The sequence below is a fragment of the Lactuca saligna genome, chromosome 9, assembly GCF_052625555.1.
Source record: "Lactuca saligna cultivar CGN05327 chromosome 9, ASM5262555v1, whole genome shotgun sequence".
Classification (NCBI taxonomy): domain Eukaryota; kingdom Viridiplantae; phylum Streptophyta; class Magnoliopsida; order Asterales; family Asteraceae; genus Lactuca; species Lactuca saligna.
In genome coordinates, this window is record NC_136425.1 from 31128835 (window position 1) to 31150968 (window position 22134).

The window sequence follows — 22134 nt, forward strand, 5'->3', positions numbered from 1 at the left end:
TTATATCTTCGGAAACCTTGTTTCAACTACTACAACATTATCCAAAGATATCAAGTTTATTTTATACTTAAATTTTGACGCTTATTTTTATTCTTAATTAATCAAACCACATAATTAATCAATTAAGCACAAAACACATAATAATCAAATAATACACTTCTATTATTTCAAAACGGGTTACAAAGGTTAACCTAGACTATTATATCATCATTAATGACAGACCCAGAAACACAGGTCTTACATTGAGTTAGAAGGTGACAAAATTATTTAAAGAATAAAAAATGTGACTCACCTTCTTGTCGAGCTCAAGAAGTGATAGTCTAGCACTAAAAACACAATTGGGCCAATGTTGGTTTTGGTTTCGATAAACATAACACAGGCAGTGGGAAGAATCGATGGATCTTAAGGATGAGACCCCCTTTTCTCATCATCACTTGCCTGTGCCTTTGATCGACACCGTAGCATTATAACAATCCCATCCATGATCTCCCATATATATACATTTTACACAAAGATGATAAACATTTATTTTTGGTTCTTAATCCCGTTCAAATCACACTAGAACTTGTCATGTGGTGTGTTTTCAACATAACTGAACAAATGGAATGAACTCGTCTAACCAACAAAACAAAATGAAACGTGTGTATTTAGGGGGCTTGCTAGCTACTTACTACTACTGAATACTGATAGTCAAGTCAGTCATATATAAGCCAAAATATATAATCATAATGTATAAGCCTGGAGGGAGAGAGGAAGGTAGGGAGGTTTCAAAACTTATGGTGAGGAAGAGGAATTAATGTTGCGGTGCTAACTTGGCTAGAATGACCATATCTAATATTTTAACATCAAGAGTGTCATCCACTTTAATGATTCCATCTGTGCCATCCACACCAATGAGCTTCCCTGTGGCCCCATGCTGGGGTCCACCCATTATCTTTATTTTGTCTGACTTCCTTGGCACTACCACCTCCATCTCGTTTGGGCTGGCAGTGATGACATCCCCACCAACAGCTACTCGACATGCCCCATCCGGAAACATACCCCAACAATATTAATCATATTCATATAATTAAAAAACATATTTATTCACAACACACAATACCAACCAGAAGCACTTCTCGGATGACACCAACAACAACATCTTCACCTGATCGGCGTACATTCGCCAATATGTCTGGTAGGAACCATGGTCCATCGTTATCCCCACCTGCACAAACACAAATGCTAATATATTAATATTAATTATAAGGAATCCATTGGTATACAATTACAATTTACAACATACACTGACCTACTACAGGTGACATCATATCCAAGCCACCAACACCAGGAGTCATTGGTTGGCCGCCTGGTGTACCACGTAAATATGTTGAGCTTGGTGTCATGGGCGGCTGTCCACTAGGTTTTGATGGCAAGTAAGGCCTTGGAGCATTACCTGCAATTACACGCCACATGATATATCCTATCCATAACTTAACTCACAATTAACATAATGACAGAGAAAAAACGTTTTAGCATACCATAGGAGGCAGGGGTAGTATCCCTATCCATATTATCCCTTGGTGTGCCAGCTTCACTGTAACTTCCACCAGAAGGACTATTGGCCCATCTTGAACCTGGAGTTAGTGCTTCATATGCTCTTGAACGAGGGCTTCCCGGCTGCAATTCATATATTTATTATAATCATTACGCTTTTATTAATTAACCAAAGGGAGGGAGGGACAAGAGTGACACTAGTGCTCACTTGATACTGAGGACTGCTTCCCCAAGAACCAAGGTTTCCATCTTCCCAAGATTCCCTAAACAAAATAATCCATGTCAAAATTCTCTTGTTTTTTGGTTTAAACAATCATGATATCATGTCTTATGAATAAGAAAAGACAGGTAGCAAGCTACAAACCTGGCAGGACTCATGGGTACGTATGGATTCCATGCTCTGTCACACATAGGTGTCCTCATTCCATCGTGAATAGGTGTTGCTGACCAAAGATTCAAATTCATTAAATAGAAATTTATAACTTCATTATCTGACGTCTGTTTTTGCCAGACTTTTTACCGTTGAAAAACCATTGTCGAGACCTTCGATTCTCATTTAGGTCATTCTGGTCAAAAGTCGCTCGACCTCCGTTTCGAGTTTTTAGCTGTCCGTTGCTAAGCCGAACTTGGAAAATTCATAACTTCCTTATACGAAGACAGATTTGGGCGTTCTTTTTACGTACGGTCACAGTTTAATGACATCTAACATAATAGGTAATTTAATTAGTGATTTTTGGATATTTTATTTTCGAAGTTAATTTCATTATAACAAACGTGGTTACAATACTTGACTTTTTAGGTCGTTACATAGAGTTGAAATATCGGGTTGTCACATCATCCCCTTGTTAGAGGGAATTTCGTCCCGAAATTTAAAGTAAGAAAGATACATGTCAATTAGAGAAAAAGATGTGGGTACTTTTGTTTAGTCTGATCTTCGCGTTCCCATGTGAGTTCAGGTCCTCGCTTGGCATGCCAGCGAACTTTCACGATGGGTATGCGACTTTGTTTCGTTTGTTTGACCTCTCGGTCCATGATTTCTACCGGTTCTTCCACGAAGTTGAGGCTCTCGTTGATCTCGGTCTCGTCGAGTGGGATAACAAGAGTCTCATCGGACAGACACTTTTTCAAGTTCGATACATGGAAGGTTGGATGTATGTTACTAAGTTCACGTGGTAGATTAAGTTTGTAAGTTACAGGACCGATTCTGGCAAGAATCTCGAAAGGCCCTATGTATCTTGGATTTAGCTTTCCACGCTTTCCAAAGCGTACTAAACCTTTCCACGGTGAGACTTTCAATAGAACGCAGTCTCCTACTTGGAATTCCAAAGGTTTCCTCCGTTGGTCAGCGTAGCTTTTCTGTCGGTCTCTAGATGCTTTCAACTGTTCACGAATCTGAACGATCTTCTCTGTCGTCTCTCGTATGATTTCCGGACCGATGAGAGTGTTTTCAGTATCTTGTCCTTTAGCTAACTATGTGTCGCCAACTTCAGTCCAACACAGAGGGGACCTGCACTTACGACCATAGAGGGCTTCAAATGGAGCTGCCTTTATGCTCGTACGATAACTATTGTTGTATGAAAGTTCGACATGGGGTAAATGGATATCCCATGCCTTTACAAAGTCAATCACACAGGCTCTCAGCATATCTTCCAAAGTTTGTATCATTCTCTCACTTTGCCTGTCTGTTTGTGGATGGTAGGCCGTACTCATGTCTAGTCTAGTCCCCAAGGAACTTTGTAGTGACTGCTAGAACCTTGATGTAAATCTACTGTCTCTATTAGAGATAATGGACATCGGAACACCATGCAATTGCACTATTTCCCTTATGTAAGTTCTTGTAAGCCTTTCCATCTTGTTAGTCTCCTTGATTGGTAGAAAATGCGCGGATTTGGTCAATCTCTCGACAATGACCCATATGGTATCAAGTCCACCCGTTGTCTTGGGCAACTTGGTTATGAAATCCATAGTAATCTGTTCCCATTTCCATTCCGGTATCTCCGGTTGTTGTAGTAATCCTGAAGGTTTTTGGTACTCGACCTTAACCTTAGCGCAAATAAAACATTTACTTACGAAGGTAGCAATCTCTGCTTTCATGTTATGCCACCAGTACAGTTTCTTAAGATACAGATACATTTTATCTAAACCTGGGTGAACGGAATACCTCGTGTTGTGTGCTTCGGTCATGACAAAATCTCTGAAACCACCATGTCTTGGTGTCCAGATACGGTCCATGAGATAATAGGCTCTGCCACCCTTGATTTCTAGATTCTTTTTCATTCCTCTCAGGGATTCACCCATCACATGTTCAGGTTACAAAGCTTCCAGTTGAGCCTCCTTAATTTGTGTGGATAAGTGGGAATGGATAGTCATATTCAGAGATTTGACTCTCCGACCAGTGTATTCTTTTCGACTGAGGGCGTCAGCTACTACATTGGCCTTGCCAGGATGATAACGAATTTCGCATTCGTAATCATTGAGTAACTCAGCCCATCATCATTGTCGCATGTTGAGCTCCTTTTAATTGAAAATGTGTTGAACGCTCTTATGGTCGGTGTAAATAGTACTCTTTGTTCCATACAAGTAGTGTCTCCAGATCTTCAGAGCAAATACCACTGCTCCTAATTCAAGATCGTGTGTTGTATAGTTTACTTCGCGTATCTTAAGCTGACGGGAGGCATAGGCAATAACCTTCTCTCTTTGCATAAGAACACAACCAAGTCCTTGATTTGATGCATTTCAATACACTACGAAGTCTTCTATCCCTTTAGGGAGGGATAGTATCGGTGCGGTGCACAAGGCCTGTTTCAGTGTTTGGAACGCCTTCTCTTGTTTTGCTTCCCAGTCAAAGTCCACGCCTTTCTGGGTTAATGTAGTAAGAGGTTTCACAATTCTAGAGAAGTTCTTTATGAATTTGCAATAGTAGCCAGCTAGACCTAGAAATTGATGAATCTTTGTAGTTGTCTTCGGCACCGACCAGTTCTTAATGGCCTTAATTTTGGAGGGGTCCACATGTATCCCTTTTTCGCTAACAACGTGGCCTAAAAATCCGACTCTTCGAATCCAAAATTCACATTTAGAGAACTTTGCATAGAGCTTCTACGATCGTAGTGTTTCTAAGACTCTTCGTAGGTGCTTACGATGACGAACTGATCCAAGTAAGGATGGCACACTCTATTCATTAGGTCCATGAGTACCGCTGGTGCGTTGGTTAATCCGAACGACATCACTACAAATTCGTAGTGTCCATAACGGGTTCGGAAGGCTGCCTTGGGAACATCTTCCTCTAGCACTCGTAATTGTTGATATCCGGATCGTAGATCTACCTTCGAGAAGTAGCTCGCTCCTTGAAGTTGATAAAATAGGTTGTCAATGCGGGGCAGAGAGTAACGATTTTTGACAGTAAGTTTGTTTAGCTCTCGGTAGTCGATGCACATACGTAACCATCCGTCTTTCTTCTTTACAAACAAGACAGGTGCTCCCCAAGCTGAGAAACTTGGTCTAATGAATCCTTTTTGGTGGAGTTCATTAAGCTGACTAGAAAGTTCTTGCATCTCTGCTGGTGCCAGACGATAAGGCGATTTTGCTATTGGGGTAGCCCCTCGAACTATGTCGATTCTGAACTCGACTTGACATTGTGGTGGTAATCCGGGTAGTTCTTCTGGAAAGATATCGGGGAAGTCGCGTACTTCTGTAATGCTGTTAATATCCTTTACTTGCTGACTCGTATCAACGATGTGTGCAAGAAATGCATGATAATCCTTCCGCAAACTCTTTCGAGCTTGGATGCACGAAATGATGCGAAGGTTTGTACTTGATTTGTCGCTGTAAATCACTAATGTTTCATCGTTAGGGAGATTTAGACGAACGGATTTTTTCAAAGCACATGATGTCGGCGCAAAGAAGACCTAACCAATCCATGCCGACTATGACGTCAGAAATTTTAATTTGGACTGGCATGAGGTTGATTGGGAAAGAGTGGCCGTCTAAAGTTAATGTACAACTCATGTATATGCAGTTAGTGTTTTCCGTTTTTCCATTTTCCATTTCTACAGTTAATGATTCTTCTAACATGCTAGGATTATGTTTAAGTAAGTGAATAAGGTTTTTGCTCACGAAGCTTCTCTCTGCTCCACTATCGAATAGTATGCATGCATATGAATTATCGAGAAGAAACATATCAGCAACTACTGTAGGATCAGCTACGGCTTCTTCGTGACCAATAGCCAAAACTCGTCCCACTCCACTGGTATTCATTGCCTTCGGGAAGTTTTTTTTGTAGTGGCCCACCTCGCCACAACCGTAGCACGCTTAGCCTACACCAACATTAGGAACTTGAGTGATCGGCTTTACGGGGGCCTTGCAGAAACGGACAATGTGTCCCTTTCTGTTGTAGTTGGAGCACTGCATTTCTCGACAAGGTCCATTGTGGTGGTAATTGCACTTGGTGCACTTTGGAAGGTTGCCCACATAAGGCTTCGTTGGGTAGAGATTTGTAGGAACGGTAGTAGGTACAGTAGCAACATTCACTGTAACTAGTTGTTGTTTCTTCGAGGATTATTGGGAAGACCCACCCTTCCCCTTATTCCATCCTCTCTTCTTGTTATTGTTGTTGTTTCCCTTTTGTGGTTTTGGTGCAGAAATTGTTGAGTTCTGATGATTTCCGTGATCAATAAGCGATTGTGCCAGCTCTTTGGCACTTTCAAAAGTTTCAGGTTTTGAAGCTAACACGCTTGACTGAATTTGGGGCGACAGTCCCCAAATGTATCTCTCTATTTTCTTGCTCTCAGGAGCAATCATACCTGGGAAAAGGGTTGCCAGATCGCAGAATCTATTGGTATAAGTTGCTATGTCTGTACCAATCATTCCAAGAGTCTAGAGTTCGTGCTCGAGTTTTTGAATCTCTCCTCGTGGACAGTACTCCCTCATTAGCATGATTTTTGAGCTCTCCCAGCTTATTGAATTCGCCACTATTAGCGTAAGTACCTTAACATGGCCATTCCACCAAGTTAAAGCTCTATCGTAAGTGTGTAAGTTGCAAAATTTGACTTTGCTGTGCTCGGGGCAGGAGCAGATTTCAAAGACTGATTCCGTCGTTTCAATCCATTGCCTTAAAATCATCACACCACCCGTTCCATTAAACATCCAGGGTTTAGCATTCGTAAAGTATTTATAGGTGCACTCCTGGGGTTGCCCATGACTATCGCCATGGTTGGAAGAATGTATGCCAATTCCTGAACCAATAGTAACAAGGGTATTGATCTGTGACATGGTAGCTACCACAGCTGGGGTGACTGCTGCCTGGAACATGACAACATCAAATTTAGGAGGTGAAGGTGGTGGTGGTATCGGTGCTTCCCCACCGTTGTTTCGTCTCGGATTTCTACACGGAGGCATCCTTCAACTAAAGATTGAAAAGACAAGGGTAAGAAGTCCATAGTATAGAAAATGAATGTGTCTCATGGACTAAATCGCTATAGTTCAACAACAGATGATAGTATAAGTCTCAAAGATAGAAGAACGAAGGTTATTCGTAAATCCGAATATATGAACAAGCGTATGGTTTTTCCATAATATTTTAAAGATTGAACGAAATACTCAACGTAGTAATAATAGCGTGCAAATTATATTAATATAATAGATGATACAACAATCACGAAAATTTGACCCTTAAAAGGGTCTCAGGTTACAAGGTTTAAGAAAGTAAAAACTTTTAGCCGAGGTCCTAACTTATAACAAAATTTGAGGTTTTCGCAATTACTACTTGCGACGTGTGTTGCGCTTGGAGCTTGACTCTGCATCCGATTGCTTTGATTCCATAAGACGCCTATCGAAGGCGGCTTGCTGTTCCATCAACTCTACGAGGGATGCAATCATTTGTGTTTGGAATGCGTCGGCACGGAGATGGGTGTCATCCTGCAACATATCCAGATGAAGGATGTCGACCGTGTGAACTTGTACTTCCACGTTGACTTTGTGGATTCTATTTTCTTGGACCCCCGGTTGATAGGACTGGTTGGCTAGTTTACCTACCATGACCGGAAGTGCTCGGTCGGCTGAACCTCCACCCCTGATGTCGTAGAAGTTTCGACACATACTGTAGGGAGAGCGTATCCCTTGTTGTTGGCTCCAATGGTGGAGGTAACTTCCCCAAACGGGGGTCGGTCCCTGGAAGTTCCTCCTAATGGCTGGAGTGTCGACTACTTCTGGTTCTGAGTCTGTACCAGAGTCATCCCCTTCTTCCAACTCGATAGGTTCTTCATCCTCTTCAGGATCCTCATCTACCCATCCTCCATTGCCCTGGTTCGGGTAGTAGGGTCCCCTTGTGGGTGAAATCCAGCCATTTGACTATACGAGAATAAGGTAATAAGATTTGAACAAAACATGAAAACATGTAAGACTAAACATGTCAATTAGTCTATTGTATGCACCAAATACTCCTATAGTATTTAAATTGTACGTTTGATACTAGTATCCATTTTGGTAAGTTTTGACTTGTTGCTCACTACGATCATTCCTCGACATACGTTAGTCCAATCTTGGATAAATATAGTTGATCAGGCTATATTCGTCCCAAATTCGATTACATATATCGAGAACTAATCGTAGTGTCCAACTCATGTTAATACTTTTTGTATAACTCTCATCATGAAAATGTATCGTTGTATGCATGTATTTTGTATTTTCATGACCTAAAAATAATCTATTTAAATGAAATAAGGATTTTAGGTGTGAAAACCTTTTGTCAGAGACTTTGAGTCCATAAGCATTTATAGTTTGTATATCTTATGAGGTTCGATATACTTCGTTCACTATAAACATTGCTCTGATACCAATCTATCACACCCCCAAACTGGAACGGCGGAAACATTCGGGGCCGATGACTTCATGTGGTAACATAACAAATGAATACATAGTAAACAAAGCAATACAACCATCATATATATATATATATATATATATATATATATATATATATATATATATATATATATATATATATATATATATATAATTGAAAGTTTACATTGTTAAAAGAGTACATGTTCAAAACCAATTACAATATGATGCCAAAAATATGAATTTAAACTGGCACCGCAGCGTTCTTTTTTCAAGAAGCTGTTTGGTACCTGCAATTACTGAGTCCCTGGGACATACAAGTAGTTTTGAAAGAGTAGATCAGAATTTAAGCTGGTGAGTTTCATAAGTATTAAATGCTAGTATTTGTATGAACTAAAATGAAATGGTTTGCTTTTATTTGTTAGTTTCTTGAAAATCTCATATTTCCTACTGGTATAAATGTAGTCTTAAATCAAAACCAACGTTTGTTAGAAAGTTGATGTTTTCCCATCTGTGAATAGTAGTTTAGAAGTTCCAAACTTGTATCCCAATTAGGTTTTTCATGCCTAAAGTAGTTAATTTATGTACGTATAAAACCTCCAATGCGTTTGAAAATCCCCATAAATCAATGTGTTTTAAATACTCTATGTGAGTTTTATAACCATGGTATTGACTAGAAATGCCTATACACAACGTTCTTCAAGCGTTGGAATGTTCTGACGTTTGTCACCCCAAATGGTGTACTGTAGCTAGCAGTCAGGGTGTGGGGTTGTCAATCCCGTATAGATCTATACACAAACACCATGCTCCCCGTCCAAGGGATTCTGGTATATGATACAGGACTTAAAATGCGTACTCGAGCGTACGTGAAGTTTAATGTCTCACAAAACTTAGAATAAAACAAATTTACGTGTGAAAATGTTCGTTTGTTCTTGTATATGAAAGTAACTTCTTGAAATAATATTTCCAGTATGTAAAAGTTTGTAGTGTTCTCGTAAAACTATACCTATTATAGTTTTCTAAAAGTGCGTTTTGTTTGTATAGTAATCCCTATTGAAATGCTCATTGGTCATGAAAAGTATAACTTTTTTAGTGCCTAAACTTGGACACATATACCCGTAGTATAAATAGAGTGTTTTATTTACATAAATACATAAATCATTTCTTATTTCAAAAGATAAGATGTCATCGTGGTATATTTTGCATACGAAAGTTTCCCTATAATAGTTATAAATCACATATGATTCCATTGATAAAAAGCGTATAATGAAACTTTATATAACACACGATAATAATCGATTTTTTTACTTGTATTTCCCCCCATTAAAAGCATATAAAAGTATTTATAAAACATTTAAAAGTGTAGATTATAGGTGTATGAACTCACTTGAAAGATCGAAGAAGGCGAGATGAAAACCGAGCAGAATTTCGACTAGAGAAAGCGGATTTTCTCGGGATTCTTGGGAATCTCGGGAGCACAAACGACCTTCGGGACTTAAGCAAGGTAACCGGGACTTCGGGATAGCACGTGCATGGAAAACGAGACAAAAACACAAGAAAGATGAGAGGAATTGGCCCTTTTCTTCGGAACCCTCGCATCCCTTTTATAGGGGTGGGAACCGCTTCGGTACGCTGGGCGTACGCGGGTACGCTGGGCGTACGCGAGTACGCTGGGCGTATGCGTGCGTTATGCATGACCGCATCCTCGACTGCTTCGGACTCCGGATGGGACGGGGCATAGCCTCGCATAGGGGCGACGTGGACGATCCGAGGCCTAAGCCTCGAGTACATTGGGCGTACTCGGCCCGTGACTCAGCCTTCAGATAATACCGAAATTAAATATAAAAATTATATTTTTATTATTTAATAAACTTCAAAAATTCATATCTTCTTCATTCGAACTCCGTTTTCGACGTTCTTTATATCCACGCGTAGGTGAGACTATACTCTACAACTTTCGTTTAGATTCCGTCGGCAAATTTTGAAATTATTTTATTATTTTTCTTAAAAGGTCACGGTAAGAAAATTTCGTTAGAAATTCATAACTTCATTATCTGACGTCTGTTTTTCCCAGACTTTTTACCGTTGAAAAACCATTGTCGAGACCTTCGACTCTCCTTTAGGTCATTCCGGTCAAAAGTCGCTCGATCTCCGTTTCGAGTTTTTAGTTGTCCGTTGCTAAGTCGAACTTGGAAAATTCATAACTTCCTTATACGAAGTCAGATTTGGGCGTTCTTTTTACGTACGATCACAGTTTAATGACATCTAACATAATAGGTAATTTAATTAGTGATTTTTGGATATTTTATTTTCGAAGTTAATTTCATTATAACAAACGTGGTTACAATACTTGACTTTTTAGGTCATTACATAAAGTTGAAATATCGGGTTGTCACATAACTCATCTTCAAGTTACAAATAACGTTTGTAATTTATTTTAATCGGTTTATTGGCATTTCTTTGTAGTGGTTCCGAGATTCAAGTGAAGTTGATGAATGAAGTATACTAGTCCTAGTTTCAACTTTGACTTAAGTTTCTATGAGACTTTTGTTGGATTAGGTTTCTAAGCCTATACAAATATTTTGTATGTACTTGATTTAATTATGAGCATGGTCTTTTTTGGTTGCCTCCATTTATATAACTTGATAGGATGACAAGTGGAAAGGGAGTCGAATTTATTATATGAATAATAAATGTTTTTATTAATATATTATAAGATTAATATATTATTTGGAAATCATATTATTAACTAGTATTTAATCATAAATTAATTTAGTATTAATTTTGGGAATAAAGGAACTAATTAATAATTGAGGGAATATTGTGCAAATCATTGATAGTTGCATAATTGGGCTGATGGACTCCATAGAGTGGAGTGGATGAAATTTATGGGTAAGACCATAAGGAATTTCGTCCAAGGGCTCTAAGGAGGGAGTCTATGGGCTGCTTGGTGCTTAAGTAAGGTATTAGAGTTTACACCTAAAAACCTTAGCAACCACAACTATTTAAAGACCCTCGCTGATTTTCCTTACCTCTCCAAGTCAGTCTTTGCATTGGGTGTTTTTGACTCCATTAGAGGTGCAACACTTGGGCACTAAGCTTTTAAGGGTCAAGAAACTTCAAGGTGTTCTTGTTATTGCTACATAACAAGTGAGGTAAAAATCAAACCCTATTTTACATGTCAATTTCGAAAATTGTATGCTAATTCATAGGGTTATTACTTTTGAGTTTTTATTTTCATATTCAATAGAGAAAAACTTAGATCTAAAGCAATTAGGGTTGCATGTACTCCATAGGATTGTTGTAATGCTTATAACCCATTAGTGGTATCAGAGCCTATGATGTTTTTCAATTGAATAGATGCAAGAGTGAACAACCAAAAAACAAGAAATCGAATTTTCTTCTATCTAGTAGATGAACTAGACGAGTTCCATAGAGGACTCGACGAGTCCACTTGCCAACTCGGCGAGTTCACTCGCCTGGTGCCGGATTTTTCGATTTTTTGGCCAGATTTTGATTACGATAATTACCATTACTTGTTTATAATGCCCAAATTCGATTTTTCTGATTAGTATGAGATATCCTAATCAAAATTTGAAGATTTGGTTAAGTATGGATGATATAAGATTATTTTGATTCAAATATTTAACCTAGAATTTTGTATAGTTTCAAATTGCACCATCTAAGCTTTTGGAATTTAAAGTTTAATTAAAAGTTTAATTTTAAAATATAAAATTCTAAGACCTTTGTATTTTGAAAAGTTTTAGAATACAACCTTTTGGCTTTATAGTTTAAATTTGAAACTAAAAGTTTTAGTTTTGGAAATTTAAATGGTTAAACCCAAATATTTTGAGAAGTTTCAAAAGTACATCTCAAGGTTTTATAATTTAAAATTTGATTAAATAGCTGTAATTTCGAAATTCTGAATTAAGAACTTTTGTATTTTGAATAGTTTAATATATTCCCTCGTAGATTTTACTAATGAATTAATTAAGTGTTTTAATTAAAAGAAAATTAATAAATCTATAGATAGGTGTAACTTTAATAAAGTTAATAGATTAATTTATTAAAATATTAAATTACTTAGTATTTTAAATGTGTAAAATACACCCTTATACTATATAAAATTAAAAGTCTAATATATTATATATTTATAAGTAAAATGTCAGTCTTGCCGTTAGTGGGCCTCAGTCACGAAGTTGGTCTATAAGGGGTGTTTAAGGAAGAGGTCTGTAAAATGAACGTCATTGGGTATCCACTTTTACCCACGCACCCTTAACTAATGGAGGGTCGTTAGCCAAATGGGTAGGATATGACACTAAGCTGTCATTAAGAGTATAATGAACATATAAAGTAACTACCCCTTTTATAAATTCTCAATCTTAGTTACTTCAGAAAAAATGTGAATTTGCTGCTAACCCATTAAATTGTACATTGCACATTATTGGTCGTTAGTGGAGCGTGTGTGGTTAACTGACACACTAATATGAGACTAATGAAAGATGGCAAGAGGTAGCTTGTATATTATCGTTGATTGATGGAGCGTGTGTGGTTAACTCGCGCATCGATTAGATGACAAATAACATCGAGAGTACCAAACTAATTTTCATGGTTATTCACACCTTGTTTATGATCCTTGGTATTCCATTCACAAACTTGAAGGGCATAATCGATATTAAACATGCCATTGAAAAGTTAAATGAATCTCAAAACATTTAGGAATTTCATTTAAATCCTATTTCATTTAAAATTTCGTTTTCGTGGTGGAATTTGTAAATCGTCATTTACCTACCAACAAATAATTTACAATTGGATTACGGCATCCATCTTCCTAATTGTGAAATATAGTCTTAGATCCTAGCCTTAATATTTCATTTGGGTGTCGTATTAAGGATTAAATCAACTAACTTGAATTTCTCGCCTTGGTAGATGTCTAATTTTAACAACTATAGTCTTCCTCAATCCTTTGGAAAAGGTTTTGCATTGAAAATGATGTTCCACCTGTCGATAAAAGTGAAAGATCATTCCCTTCTCCGTGCAGAGGTGGGACTAGAAATCATACTTCTCTTCCTTCACATCCTCTAGTATTTCTCCCTAACCCATAATTTCGTCGACTTGAAAAGTTCAAGGTCACTTAATCCCTATTGGAAAGCAAACACGAAGATGGAAAGTATGTGTGTGCACACGTCTATAAGATGAAGTCACACATTGATAGACTAGGGATGTTGGGTGTCGATTTCCCGAGTCGTATAGTTATTTCGTTAAGGACTACTATATGACTAACCACGACATGGCCCTTATTGATCTGACATATTTGATTATTGCTACTGAATCAGCAATGATTTGGCGCACTGGTAAAGCAATTTTAAGTGGAAGATCTACGTACCAAAATTCCATGGATATTGACAATGGCGACATTAGAAGTCTAGAAAAGTTTTCTCTTCCTAATGGAAAGGGATCGGCCTAGTTCAAACCGTTTGATCGAATGGTAAAGAGAAAGGTTGAGTCTGAGATAGTCCCATGTACCATTCCGAAAGAGTCCATTTGTATCTATTGCCAAGAAAAGGGGTATTGGATGCGAAGCTGTTGTGTATACCTAAAAGATCTAAAGGATAGTAAACTCAAATGTATTAATCTACTTCAGGTAAATCCACTATCTAACTCTATTAAGTTCCTATTTATAGATTCTTAATACATGAGGTGATAAGATTGCATTTTGATGTTTTGTGGGATCGAAGAAAAGGAAGGAAGCTTAAAGAACAAGCAAGATGAATTTGATCATGAATAAATGGATTTCGATCGCATCATTCGATGATTAGATTTTTGAATTGCTGCTTAGGAGTTACGATAGATTGCTTAATAGTATTTAGTAACATAGTTTTCATTTGTATTTGCAAGGACAAGTTTTTTCGCACCTTTTGTTAATAAAATAAAATTTGATTTTATCTTATTTTTACGTATCCTTGCAATGACATTTGTGAAAATTGGTGTTTATATTTATTTTGTTATCAATATTGAAAATGGATTTGATTCTTAGTTATATCGTTTGTGGTAATGTCTTAATTTACCAAGTGAGGAAGGATTCTCATCACCCAAGTTTCAATTGTACAAAAACTTGGAATCATGAAATATTGAATTGTGTGATCTATGAGAATCTTGATCTTCGGAAAATTAAGAACAAATTCCTTATTCACATATGTATGTGAATCAAGTGAAAGACTAAAGGATCTTGTATGCATTAATTTGCACTGGTCAGATCCACCACAAAGGACAATGAGTCTATTCGTCATGATTTACTGTTGGTTTAGTAAAATGATTATACTTACAAGCTTGAGTGTAATTCTAATACCTTAAATAGTTTCAAAGTATAGCAGAATGAATAAGGATAATCAATTTGGCAGAAAGATAAAAGTTTCTCCAATCTGAAAGGAAAGGAGGGTACTTTGGTATCGTGTTTTATGATCACCCAAATGATTATGGAACCACGTCACAATTGATCCTCTGATGACACCTTAATGTATTTGTATGGCTAAGAAAAGGGATCGGGAATTGTTAAAATGGTTAAAATCAAAAGGATGAGTCATACTTCGTTCCGAAATCGGTTCTTAGAATTATACTCTAGTTACTCCAAGTTATACCTTGAGTAACATGTTCTAAGTAGGTTTATAACACCTCATGAAATGTGGAGTAGAACTGTTTCTTACTCTTGCACATTTGGAATTGGTAGTTGTGATGTTTTGGATAAAACAAAGACCAATTATATGAAATGTTTTTGTAGAGTCTATGTATTGTAAAAGTCGAAGTAGTTGTTTCTTTTGAGTTTCGCATATTAGTTATTTTACTAAGTCACAGTTTTATGCGAAGCGTATTGTAATAGACTTAGTATATTTTTTGTACACTCAGGTCTCCTATAAATCGGGACTGAGGATAGAAGTAGAAAGAACTTTGGAATTCGAGTATTCTTTCTGCTTAAAGGTTTGTAATCAGTCTTTATCAATATAAGATGTTCATTGAGTTCTTGAACATTCCCAATAACCCTCCATTTTTCAAACCCGTCAATTCCCAAGTCATCTTTATGTTCAATGAGATGGGACATCAACCAGCACTTGAGAAGATCAGTAATTTCCGAAAATCTGGATTACCATGTATGTGGAATTTTCTATTTGGTACTTTTCTCAGATGTTTGACAGGAAGAATAGTCGGTCTTAACAGGGGCGTATGGAAGTGTATGCGATGGTAATGGGATTATACTATGACATTAGTGTGCATTACAGAACTCAATTGTGGAAGGAGTTCATCAAGAGTGTTGAAAATACAAACTCTGAAAAAGGAATTTCTTGTGCAAGATATTGGAGCCTTATTCTTGAGAAGATATATGAAAAAGAAGGAATTCAAGTTCCTGAAGGTGCTGAGGTTAGGAAAGCAATTCAAAATCCTGAATCAAAAATTGAATGCCATTATTCAGTCACAAGCTGATTCTGCTAAAACATCATCTACATCAGGTTTGGAGGTTGAAGCTATGATGAAGTCTGCTGAAAAGAGAATACTTGATAAAGTTGCTCAATCAGATAAGAATAATGAGCTTCGCGTTCAAGGTCAAGCAAGTTCGTTTAATGATGTTGTTAAGGAGTTGAAGACTGTTGCAAAAGAACGCCATGTTCTTTTTGTGCAGGATGTGAAGAAGGTTAGGGAGGATGTTAATTTCAAAGTTGAGGAATTAAAGAAAGAACTTGCCAAGGCGATTCAAGATATTACTTCTCAAAATTTGGAAGTTCAGAAGAGGATTGATGTTATTACAACAGACCTGAACAAAGTTTTCACTGATTTTCAGTCTCCTACTCCAGTTCTTGCAGCAAATCAGAAAGAAAACGAAGAGCGATTTGATCAGTTGATTCAGTTGCTGCCTGAATTGAAAACTTTGGTTTCACAATCTTCATCACAGACAATTCTCACTCCTGAATTCTTGTCTCTCAAAGTCAATACTTTGGAACAAGCAATTCAGAAGGCACTTGTTCCTCTTGCGAACTTTACCTTTTTACTACCGAAGAATGTCCCACCTGCTTTCACAAGGGTGCAAGGGGGAGAGAAGATTACAAGTAAAGAGGATGATGTGAAAACTGTGGGGAAAGTGATATCCACTCAGCTCAAAACTACTCTTCCAATGTTCACAATGCAAATTTCTTCAACCACAGTAACAACAAGGCCAATTCTCAAGGGAATTGTAATTGGATCAAAAAAAGGAGGAAGTTCAAGTGCGAAACCTCTAGCTAATGATGTGGGAAAAGGAAAAGGAATTTTGTATGAAAAGTCGAAGGAGGAGAAGAAAGTTGAAGCTGAGGCTGAAATGGAAAGGATGAGACTTGTATAGAGCATTATGAGGCAAAGGGCAAGTGATCCTCCCACAATGAATAAAGGTGATCCTACAACGCTTTATTCTTATGAAACTGTAGAGTCAAATGTGGTGGGGAAGGAGATGTATGAGTTTGAGAAAAAGCCAAAGAGGAGCTATGATATTGCGAATTCGGACAAATGCCAGTTGGATTTTCCGATTAATGAAATGCTATTCATAACAGCTCAGTACAAGATAAGTGAGAAGTTTAAAAGTGCTGATGACTACATACACATGAAAATCAGATTTCATGATGTATTGGGGAAGAATCCAGATGATATATGGTCCTTGTTGAAGATCAAAAAGGTGTTGACAATTAAGAAGGATTTATTGTTTGAAGACATGCTTCAGAACTTTCGATATTTTGTCACTAAAGCTGATAACAAACAATATGACTTCACAATAGCTGACTTCCCTCTGATGAACTGCAATGATCTTATCCAAGTAGCTCTTATTCAGAAACACATGCAAGATCAAAAGCTCAAAGGATATGAAACTGAAGTGTTTAGATTCGGTTTCGCACATGTCAAGATTTTTATTGATAATTACTTTGAATGTTTGACATTAATCGATGAAGAACTCGCAACAACTTTGGGAAAGGAAGTGAATGTCCCTTGGGAAGATACTTTCACCCAGTCAGCATTATCTAAATATGCTGATGGTGAAATATGCCTGAAACCATTTGGCATGGTATTTTTAGGGAAGGATACTAAAGGAAAGCTTAAGAAATTTTTGTTCAAGATCTCAGAAATTGAAAGATATACTTCTTCGCAATATACAAATTTTATTATTCGTATGAATAACTGCAAGAAGAATAATGAAGGAGACAAAAGCGAGCTTAAAAAGGTGATTTCTTGGTATAGTGAAGTGCGAAAGACAATCTACTCAGCTGTTCATAAACTTATGGACTGAATAGCTTCAAGTGTTTACAAAGGGGGAGATTGTAGAGTCTATGTATTGTAAAATTCGAAGTAGTTGTTTCTTTTGAGTTTTGCATATTAGTTATTTTACTAAGTCACAGTTTTATGCGAAGCGTATTGTAATAGACTTAGTATATTTTTTGTACACTCAGGTCTCCTATAAATAGGGACTGAGGATAGAAGCAGAAAGAACTTTTGAATTCGAGTATTCTTTCTGCTTAAAGCTTCGTAATCAGTCTTTATCAATATAAGATCTGATTAATATTTACTCATTGTGTTCTTACTTTTCAATCATTCACTCATAATTGCTTTCATAATCTTGATAACAATTCTCTTCAGTTTTCTTGATAAGAAACCACACTAACTCTTTAATATTTTTATGTCAAGGAATGTTGCTTGACAGAGAATCTTATATGTCAAGAGGTCAGTGCGAGTCTTAACTGATCTTGAATAGTTTCAGGAAGTAATCAAGAATGAACCTATTGTTTATCACTAGCACTTGACTTGAGGTTTGCAACCTATCGTGTTGACATATTCTTGTTTCTATGCATTCCATTTAAGTTGACTATGCATGTGAGTTCTATGAGTTCTCATTTAATTGCATAAGGCAAAACACCTTGATCGGTGAAAGTACATTGATCAGTGTGGGTGAGATGGTCAATAACTTGGAAGCAATAGTTGGTCCTTGTGCTACCTGATGGCAAGAAATTGAGAATAAGCAAGTTCGGTCCATATGAGTTTGGATTTTTCATGAACCTTGTCTTATGATAGTGGTTGGAAATGACAAATTCACATGGATAGGAACTCATACACCATAAAATCTAGGTGGTAAGAGGGTTCTCTTTATTTCATGAAAATGATTGTGAGGAAACGCTTTCACTAGTAGATTTTGAAGGATTAGAGTTAGCGGTTGTGATAAATGCATTGTCAAATTCGAGTATGATTACGACATCCCTTTTCATAGTTCGAATTGTGAGAAATGGAAATAGTTTGAGCATTCGAGACTTATTGTTATGAGTTCTAAAAAGGTTCACACACACACACACATAAGCTATCTAATGAATGATGTATGAGCTTGTGAAGTCTATATTAGGACTTATCGAAGCACCGTGTAGCAGAAATCTGGACTTTGGTATGAAAGTCAATAGGTATTGTTTTCTAGAAGTCCATCTGATTTCTTAGTACATGTTAAAGTTAGTGGGAGCATAATTGTTATGTTGGTAAGAACATAATTGTTATGCTAGTGGGAGCATAATTATTATGTTATGTGTTGCAATTTAGCAATGCTTTTTATAGGAAACAATGTTTTAATTTGCAAAGGTCCAGTGTTTGAAAATTTGTTTCGCTATAGAAGGATTTAAGGGATAAGGCAATCATACTTCATTTCGAATCTAAAAGCTTATATTGAAAATTTAATGGGACTTATTCATGGATATATATATATATATATATATATATATATATATATATATATATATATATATATATATATATATATATATATATATATATGAATGGAATGTTGAAATGCTTCAACATAGGAAATTCTATATATAGAAATATTATAGAAAAAGACTGGTCTAGTATCATGTATTTATTTAATACATTATGAATCATATCCCATATGGTTCGGGTATACGATCGATTGCATATGATATAATATTCGTTATTCTGATTTTCCATGTGCCTAGTGCATTATGAGGGAAAAAGGACCAGAACTTGATATGACTAAAGTTGTTAAACAACTATCGAGGACAATCTAAGGTTTACCGAAGATTGGTTGGTTGTGGACAGTTGAAAGCATGGTAATGGATGGACCATATTAATATGATTTTAAATAGATAGGATTCTATTTAGAATGGATAGTAATATGGAAAATATGGAATTGTTTCGATAAATGGGAGTTGGACATTAGGAATCTATGTGTAAGCTAGAAACTTTTATGCAAGAAGGATGTTCAAGGAATGTACCTTGAATGTGAGACTTCATCTCCATGGAATTGTTCTATAATAAGTCTTTAGTGGAATGTTTTGTAATATCATTGGCCGTGTCTTTGTGATCTTGGTGCCTTGAAATTACAAAAGGAACATTACAAGTAAGTTTAGATCTAATGGGATTCTCATAGTGACAAGAATTTGGTATTCTTACACTTGTGATAAGGATTAGGGAATTATGAAATGAACATCGTTGGAAATGTGTTCAATTGATCTATTTCACCAAGTGAGGAAGGATTCTCATCACCCAAGTTTCAATTGGACAAAAACATCCCCTTACTTCTGAAAATAAACCTCCCCGTGAATCAGACTTTAACCCCCAAAATCCAAAATTATGAAATTTCACTCCCCGAAACCAACATCCTGCTAAATTGTTATGGATTTAGGGGTATAATAATATATAAATAAAAATATAATTCACAACTCGAGGTTTTAGGGTTTATTATTTATTTTAAATTCAAACGGAATGTTACATGTTGACCAACGTTGGTTAAATATTCTAATAACGCCCAACGAGAAACACGGGCGTTACATGTTCGAGCAAGGGAATGACTTATTTTGTTTGATGAGGATGTCAAATCACATCAAAAGGGTGAAAGAGGTGCAACTATGATCCTACATTATTGACTGAAAAGGATAATAAGAACTCATTCTAAGGAATGTTGATACCTTAATATAAGTATAGGTTTTAAAACTGCGAGAGCCTTAAATCCCATGAGAAATCTATTGTTAAGTCTCCCTTGTTGGGCCAATTTTCAAGATGGATGACCTCACTGGGAAGTTCTCTTGTCTACAAAATAAACGAAATCATGGTATATGTACTTTGGGATGTTAGTGACAAGATTTAGGTAAAACAAATAAACTTAAAACCCTTAAGTTTTCATGCAGCCTAAATAGGATTTATGTTTTCTCTATCGAACCTATAACTAAGAACATACAATAAGAAACCCTAAGCACCCTAGGTAATTTTCGAAAAACACAAATTGGAGTTTAGGATTACAATAATGCTTCCAAATCTCACCATTGATAGCTAGGGTTTCAAAAGAATGGTTTGAGGTGATGGAGACTGGTATTGGGAAGGGTTCCAAGAAGCTAGAGCCCTTAAATAGGGCCCAAAACCTTATGATTAGGGTTTTGGTGAGCAACGGTTATGCCCTGCGTAACCTAAGTTACGCAATGTGTAGGCCCGTTATAAACGTGATCCACATTCAGAAAGTTATGCCTTGCATAGGGGAAAATCTCAAACTTCCAATCCAACTTTAAATAGCCATAACTTCTTCGTTTTAACTCCATTTTCGGAATTATTTATATGTTCAGAAAGGTATCGATGAGCCCCACATTGTTATATAGTTACTTTGAATAAAACATATCAAACTAAAATCCTTAATTCCTGCAAGAATCCCGATATATCACATTTCCAATTTTACCCTATGCTTCAAGGCACAAATCAACCGCTTTAATCACTTAATCCAACATTGCCAATATCTGAAAAGGGACCAAAGCCTATTCCTTTAAAGCCGAAAACTACCACTTGATCAAATTCCAGCCCGACATCTCGAAATTAGAAGATCACTAATAATGGGTGTTACACTATTTAAAAGTTTTACAATAAAACTATTTTTTAACAAAAACTTTATTTTTACCGTTTTAAAACACTTTAATGAATAGTCATTTATGAACATATTATGTGATATTTTAAATATTTATTTCTCAAACTGCAAGTGTAATTATTTTATGAAAATATGTTATTTAACATGTAAAAATCATTTTCATACATCAAACATAACATGAAACAAACATAAAATAAACAACACAAATATGCATAAAAATATGTATATACCAAGTCATAAACTAGTAATAATTTTTGTGAGCCAATACAAAACTTATTAAGTCTTTTTCTAAAGGACTTTAGGGACATTTCAAAAGGTATTTAAACTCCCACTTGCCAAGTCAACTTTGCTTGCAAAAAAGAACTTTACGACTCCATGTGTGTGATGACACTTAACCATTTAGAGTATAATTAAGCCTAAAAACAAAAAGTAGAAGGTCCAGGTTGGGATTATAGTCCAAAATGGTTAAGATATTTAAATCTTCAAGGTAATGGTGGTTTCTTCAATTTGTTATATTTAGAAAAAAAAAAAAAGAATACAACTAGTCTAACTAATTTAATACGACTAGTCTAACTAATTTAATACAACAAATAAACAAATAAAAAAAACATATTTATCTATTACATCTTATGAATAAATAATAATCAACCAACACAACACAATGACCCTAATGACTTGTCTATACACAAAAATAAATCAAATATACAACAACCACTGTATTTTTCTAAGAAAACTTTATACAACCAAAATACATGAAAAACTTGGTTGCATAAAAAAAATAAGAAGGATAAAAAACAACAAGTTGCCATAGAAAATATATTTGATAATTTATTTGCCAAAAGAAATAC

The 22134-nt window shown here is 36.3% G+C and overlaps 1 protein-coding gene across 1 annotated transcript; it reads right to left on the minus strand.

Annotated features, from left to right (window-relative positions):
* Positions 1 to 237: 237 nt before the first annotated feature.
* LOC145016167 (putative transcription elongation factor SPT5 homolog 1) lies at positions 238 to 2001 on the minus strand. Its single transcript, XM_078974566.1, has 6 exons — positions 1901 to 2001; positions 1745 to 1799; positions 1521 to 1659; positions 1292 to 1435; positions 1107 to 1207; positions 238 to 1011 (listed from the first exon to the last, which is right to left on the minus strand). Exons 1-6 carry the CDS (start codon positions 1999 to 2001, stop codon positions 961 to 963), a joined length of 591 nt encoding a protein of 196 aa, XP_078830692.1. The 3' UTR covers positions 238 to 960.
* Positions 2002 to 22134: the final 20133 nt, after the last annotated feature.